Consider the following 7,244-nt stretch of genomic DNA (forward strand, 5'->3'; position numbering starts at 1 on the left):
AGGAGACTAATTTTTCGGTCGTTAAGAGCCAGGCCGACTCCTTTGTTCACTTGATGGTTCTTGAATAGCATTCCTGCAGGGGGGGGGGAGGGGGAAAAAAGGGGAAAGGGAAAGAAAAATTCCTTTCTAAAATCAGAACTATGACACATGGTAAGGTTTTGTGTTGAAGTTATCAAGAGTCCAAGGAATAATGTTGGAGTCTGCCAGTCCATGGTAGTGGGTTCCTTCAGGAATTCTCTTGGGGGTTCTTTGGAGTTTTCTTGACCCAGGAGTAGTGGATCCAAGCAGGTCGTTCCTTAATCTGGATCGCTGTGAAGGTGGTCAGTAGCACCTGGAGTGGTCCTTCCCACTTTTCCTGCAGAGGTTTTCCTAAAAGATTCTGAACATATACTAATCACCGGGATGGAAAGAATGTAATTTACAGTCAGGTTGTTTGTCTATTACCACTGTGGCATTTTTATTAAAATGTTTTCCCACTGTTATTACATCATTTAGTAGGATTTTGGTTACCTCTCTCTCTTTATTTGTCCTGCATGGGAATGCTTCAGACCACCCAGAAAATGTGTCTGTTAAAACAAGAAGGTATCTATACCCCGCCTTTTCTTGGAAGTTCAGAGAAATCAATTTGCCCCACTTCTCCAGGGAATTTTTCCCTGTTAATTGCCCCTTGATGTATTTTAGTCCCTGTGTTAGGGTTATTCTTCTGGAAGCACTAATTGTCCTGTCTCTAACTGTCCCCACCCGTTATCTAGTATCTTACATTTGTTTCTTTGCATTCATCTGTGGTCTGAGTCCTGATATTCTGGTTGAAAATTAGTATCTATTTCCTCTGGAACTAAGGTTGATATAATTGCCTCATCAGTTCTTGCAGTAGCTAATTTAGCTTTTGCATCAGCTCTCTGGTTACCTATTTCTGGAACGGTGTTACCTTTCAGGTGTCCCTTGTAGTGCATTATGGCCACTTGTTTTGGGAGTTGGATGGCTTCCAACAACTGTAGGATTTCCTCAGCATGTTTTATAGCTTTTCCTTGGGTCATCAACCGTCTTCTTTTCTTCCAGATTGCTCCATGTGCATGTACAACGGAGAAAGCATATTTAAAATCTGTCCAAATGTTAATTCATTGTCCCTCTGCTAGTTTAAGAGTTCGGGTCAGAGCTATAAGCTCTGCTTTTTGCGCTGTGGTTCCTGCAGGCAGAGGGTTTGATTCGATTACCTGTTCTGTTGTGGTTATTGCATAACCTGCCAGTGTCTCTCCATGTTTCATAAAGCTGCTGCCGTCTGTGAATCAGTCTTCTGCGTCTTCAAGCGGCTCCTCCTGTAAGGTCTGGGCGGCTGGAATACACAGCTTCGATGGTTTCCAGGCAGTCATGCTCGATGGGCTCTGCTGACATTCTTCATTCTAGGAATGAAGCTGGGTTGACAACGTTAGTCACCCGAATGGTTATATCATCTGATTCGGCTAGGATTGCCTGATATTTCCGGAACCTGAAAGGTGACAGCCAATGGCCACCCTTCTGCTCCAACACTGCTGACACAGTATGGGATACTAGAACAGTCATTTTTTGGCCCATTGTAAGTTTTCTGGCTTCTTCTATGTTCATTATCACCGCAGCTATCCATTCAGTCTTAAGAAATTTAATAATGAAATTGTCCATTTTATACATTTTTTCCTCAGTTTCAGTTGCTATGAGTAAATCATCTGCATATTGTAGAAGAACGCCCTCTCCCTGTGGCCGTTCCCTTTGTTCCAGTTCTAACTGGTTTTGCTCCTGATTTTAATTCTATAACTACTGGGGTAGCTTGCTTTGATTTCCAGGGATATCTGTGGCCCACACTAATGGGTAAGCTTCACTCATAATTTGTTCTGACTGTCAGGCTTAGGGTTTACTTGAAATTCAAGTTTGCTTTTATCAAATTTTATTACAGCTCCCAGATTTTCTAGCAAGTCTCTGCCTAGAAGGGGCTTTGGAGAATTAGGCAAATATAAGAATTGGTGAATTCCCATTTGTTTTCCAATTTTATATTTTAGGGGTTTCAAAAAGAAAGCTTTTTCTGATTGGCCTGTAGCTCCCATCACTTGAATAAATTCATCACTTTTTGGCACTAATTCCTGATTTAAAATTGAAAATGTAGCTCCAGTGTCAATTAAAAGTCCATTTCTTTTTCATTTTCCCCTAGCTCCAATTTAACCAGTGAGTTTGCTCAGGGCAAGCCTGCCAGCCCCCCCTCACTCAGTACCCTGTAAGCAACAACAGCCCCTCCTGTGCCTGTATCTCTACCTGTTAATTCAGGGCATTCTACAACATGCACACTGGTTCTGACCCAACCTTGTTTGTCAGGGAGGTAAACTTTACATCTGTTACACAAGGCTTGTACCAACAATTACAAAAAAAACAATTCTAGGTCTTATTCAATGTGGTGTGCTTATAGTTAACTGTTCAGGACTACTTCCCATATAGCAATTCTTGGCATGATAAGACCTTTAACTATGTGTACCTGGATGCTTCAAGGTAAGCAAGGTATATCAGTTGTTCCAAAAACAAACAACACAAAATGATAATAAACACACACATAAAACTATTAACACAATAACAACATCCTAAACCCCAGTTCATAAGGTGGTTTGGTTTGTCAATTGTTCAAAACTGCCCTCCATATAATAACTCAAACCTAAAAATAACCTCTTAATGAGATGTTTACTTTGTTGGCCACAGACTGTGAAATGTCAGAACCCAGTTTTTGTTATATTCACGAGACGCAAACTACATATAACAAAAGACAGTGTAATACTAAATAAATTCAGCACGATAACTACATATAAGACAAGACAATACAACACGTGTCAGGCCCAGAATCCTTATCTAAACCAGAAACCAGAAGGAAACTATGGGGATAGTCTCCAAACAGAAGGAAACTGATTTCTCAGTTCTCTCAAACAGATATTCAGCTAAACCAGAAACCCGAAGGAAACTATGGGGGTAGTCTCCAAACAGAAGGAAACCGGATTTCTCAGTTCTTCCAAACAGATATTCAGCCAAGTGTTTAGCTAAATACGACTGTACAGACCAAAGAAGCGCCCTTCTTATGGCGTGTTCTACATGATAACAGCAGCGTCCTGCCCATGTGATAGAACACCTTATTACAGACACCAGTGCATGCAAGTTAGAACCGGAATAAATACCTTTGATCATGGGAACTTTATCCACCCCTGTGAGAAGCCAACAAAGACAGGAGCCCCCCTTTATAGGTAAAAGCTTACCTTTAACGCGCCTGGTTAGGTCAGAATGAGTATTTTATACAGGTTTGGCAATGATTACAACATAACTACATACATATTCATATTATTGCATCATTAGATTACAATATTCATAGCAGGTGGAGTCAGGGCAGAGTTTGAGGCGTGGTCTTTATTTTGAGGAATATTTTGGTGGGAGTTCCTGTTTGCCTTCATCCTGGGGTCTGCAAATCTACTCCTCTTCATCGGGTGACTTTCGTGACCTTTCATTCTTTCCATTGTTTTGTGTTCTGATGGTCCAGGCTTGAAGAAACCCTTCGCTTCAGGCCTACTTCACCTATTCAAATGTCTACCTTGGCTCCTTTGGCTAAGATTTATTACCTCTGTGCTCTTTGTACAATGTACCTGTGGCTTATGTCTACAGAATTTGTACAGAACAAAATCTCCTTAGAGTAAGGTAGAAAAAGGGGGGGGAGAGAAGAGTGGGCCCCTGCAGCAAGATGCTTCGATTAACCCTTCTAAAGCCTTGTCTTCCTTCACTCCCCTTCTGCAATAGCAGAGAACTGGCTTTGGTCCAGGGTGGGCCAGGAATGGACTGAAGTTGTCTCTATTCAGCATCAGTTAAATGTTACTGTGACCCTTACCTCCCCAAAATTGGCCACACTTTCAGAGAGTAAAGTAAAACTTCTTTCTCTCTGTTCACAAACACTGCCAACAATCCAGCTTTGCCTTTCAATCTTTGTCCTTTCTGTTGCTGCCCAAGTCAGCTGCAGAAATATGTGTGGAAAGGGAACAGGAAAGCAGAAATTTCTTTTTCTTGATTAAATGGATCTCAGTATTGAGTTCCTGATGTAGTCTGCAGTTAGATGTATACAATATTGAGATCCTGCTGTAATTTATGGAAAATGACAACTGCTCAGGGCAAGACCTTCTCTCTGAACTCACATTATCAAAGAAACAGTCGTAGCCATCAGGAGTGGCTTTACTCAGTGCTTCATCCAAAGATTTAATAGTCCTGTAATTAAAAGCTTCATCAAAGCCTATTTTTTTCAGATAGGCAACCTTGTCATCTGAGCCAGCACAGCCAACCACTTTGCAACCCTGCAAGGAAAGGAAAAGAACATTTTTAAGTATCCCCTGACAACACAGGTTGACACTCAAAGAGTGCTGGGTGCAGACCTCACCCTTAAAGTGCAGACATTATCACTATATGAGTTCCTGAGCTCTAGGAAATATTTAACTAGCTTTGCTACATCTTCAAGAGCTTGTTCCGTCCCAAGATCCCAGTGCAGGATGCTTGCCCTACTGATCATTCATAACCTTGTTGCCCTGTCTCCCAGTTGAGCCTCCTGAGGAGCAAGTATGAGCGGTTCAAGTCACGCACCCTAATTTTAGTAAGCTGCCCAACCACAGAGCCCACAGCGCCAGCTGCAGCATTAACCAGCACCGTCTCTCCTGGCTTCATCTTGCAGACCTCCAGCAGTCCAAAATACGCAGTGAGGCTGTGAAGAAAAGGGAAGAATGGCTCAGTGAGGAGTAAAAGATGACAGACTCAGAGATAGGACTTGACCACATTGAATCACAATATCATCACAACCAGAACAAGATTCGGTTTTCCTCATTCTTTATGAAATACAAAAATTAACCCAATCTTCTTACTTTTTTTCTTTATTATAGCTCCTCAAAGAGAGGCACCATAATCTCCAAGGCAAATCTCCTCTGATCTAGAGGGTGGGCCCAACTTCAGGTCTTCTACAGGGTAAGGGCACCCAGAATCACACGTTTCTTATCAGAGTGAACAGGTAACATGCTTGTAGAACAAGACAAGGGTTATACAGATAGGCAGAAAAATCCTGCACAGCAAAATCCAGATGATAGTTGCCTTTTCACCTCAAAACTCACTCTGGCATGCCAACCATTCCAAGAGCTAGAGATTTGGGGAGTGATTCTGGTCAACTGGAAGGACGGAGATGTAGGTTTTTCCCATCAGAAATGAAATGAGTTCTCCAGCCACTGTCAGCCACAACAAAGGCCCCCACTGTGGAAGCAGGATTCTTGCTTTCTACAATCCTGTTTAAAAGAGAGAGAGAAAAAAAAAATACCCTGTCAGAGACAAATCAATATTGATTCTTCAAAGAAATATTTCACATCAGGACATTTAGCCCATGCCTGCTGATGCTGTAGGTGTCAAGTGCCTTTCCTGAAATGTCCACAATCTCTTATTACCAGGGAGACATTGGCCAAGATGATTCCAGACTCAGCTCTGACCACAACAAATCCAATTTTCCCACAAGTGCCAACTCTTTTTTTGACTGTCACCTAGTATGAGTTCAGACTAGGCTTCTGGGAGCTAGAATGCAGGAAGGAGAATGCTGGCAATAAAGCATAGGAGCTGCAGATAGGCTGTAACAAGCAATTCCCTTCTCAGACAACTTACAACCCATTTAAAAAGTTGAAGATCCTGAAGATGGAACCTCTTGGGGTAATGAAACCAGAGAGAAAGCAGTATATAAAAAGAGGGAGAAGTTCATATCAGCAGTGTCTCTTTACCAAATGAAACTTCAACTTCCTTGTCTCAACAGGAAAACTATGTTGGAAAAGGGTAGGTAAGCAGCTTTGAATTATTAGAAACAGTTGGCCTTCTGTTCAGCAGACTTGGTTGTTAATTTACCTCAGGCCTCTGTGTTCCTGCAGAGAAACACAAGAGTCAAAGGCCACAGATGTTCCTAAGCAGCAACTTACAGGCAGCACAGCAGGAACAAGCTGACAAAGGGAAACATCTGTGTAGCTAAATTACCACAAGCTTGCGAAAAAGATTGACTTACAGCCCTTTCGCTGGAGCTGCATTTTTCAGTGACTATATTTTCAGCTGGAGCAGATAGCAGGCATGGTTGTGGGCATGCAATTACTAGTACATCAGGTTTTAAAATGTGAAGTTGGCACCTATGGCAAATACAATAGTTGGTCCTTCATACCTGTAAAATTTGCCTTTGAGACCATTATCACCAGAAATAATGTATAGGTTTTATCAGATGCCTAAGTGCTCTCCAAAAGAGGCAAAAGTGGTTCTTAGAGGAAAAACCGATTCCAACCAATTACATATAAGAATACAGTTGCAGAAGTATGCAGACTCAAGTCAAGAATAGGTAACACAGACTGCAGATGTCTCCAACTTCAGCACATTCCTGTTGAGATCTGCCATATGCATGGTGTCCCAGTTTAAATGAGACAAAGGTCTTTTGCTGAGGATGGATTAGGAGAAAAAGACCCAAACTTCCTTTTCTAGCAATTATAAATCCGAAATTAAGAGGCTCCGATTGAAGGAAAACAAATTATGGAAAAGGGAAAAATAACAGCCCTTTATTAAAGGGTATGTGTGTATTAACAGGAACACGAAAAAAACCAAGTAAAACAACCAAGCAATACCCCTATACCCACCAATAATCCCCTTCCAGAACAAAACCGATAAAACCGGCAAAAGGAAAATTAAATAGTTCAATTTTTAGCACCCTTTGGTGCAGTTCTAGCCACAGCCAGCAGGGGGCACCGTCGGGTCACTGGAGATGCAAAACCTGTAATGTCTTATACCATTCACCAGGTGGCACTGCTGAGTTATCAAAAAAAGTGCAGAACTTGTAATGTTCTCTAGCAGTCACCAGGTGACGCTGTTGGATCACTGGAGGAGTAGAACTTGTAATGTCCAGTACCCGTCACCAGGCGGCGCTGTGAGATCCTTGGTTGCCGCCAGGTGGTGGGGGAGGAGGGGGGAAAGGGGGAGGGAAACAGAAAGTTCTCCCAATGGAAGAAAACTCACAATTTTCAGTTGGTGAGGATTTCGCGGTGGGCCAGGCCCGCAACTAGCAACAGCTGCGCAGAGAACAGCAGCAAAACTCTCCTCCGACAGGAAAAGACAAAGAAGAAACCAGACAGTCTCTCCTCCCTGCTACCGCCTCCCCGCCGGCTCCAGAGCTGAGCTCCAACCCCCCAGAGCTGAGCTCCAACCCCCAA

The 7,244-nt window shown here is 42.5% G+C and overlaps 1 protein-coding gene across 1 annotated transcript in view; it reads right to left on the reverse strand.

The window, feature by feature from the left end:
• Positions 1 to 3,953: 3,953 nt before the first annotated feature.
• Positions 3,954 to 7,244, reverse strand: part of LOC114071211 (prostaglandin reductase 1-like) — a 5,130-nt gene continuing 1,839 nt past the window's right edge. Inside the window, 3 exon segments of the mRNA XM_027908964.1 lie at positions 3,954 to 4,337; positions 4,621 to 4,738; positions 5,139 to 5,306. Of these exon segments, the coding sequence (XP_027764765.1) occupies positions 3,969 to 4,337; positions 4,621 to 4,738; positions 5,139 to 5,306 (655 nt within the window). The 3' untranslated portion in view covers positions 3,954 to 3,968.

Source organism: Empidonax traillii, unplaced genomic scaffold, assembly GCF_003031625.1.
Source record: "Empidonax traillii isolate 1590-97213 ecotype Southwest subspecies unplaced genomic scaffold, ASM303162v1 scaffold1896:size82818, whole genome shotgun sequence".
Taxonomy (NCBI): Eukaryota; Metazoa; Chordata; class Aves; order Passeriformes; family Tyrannidae; genus Empidonax; species Empidonax traillii.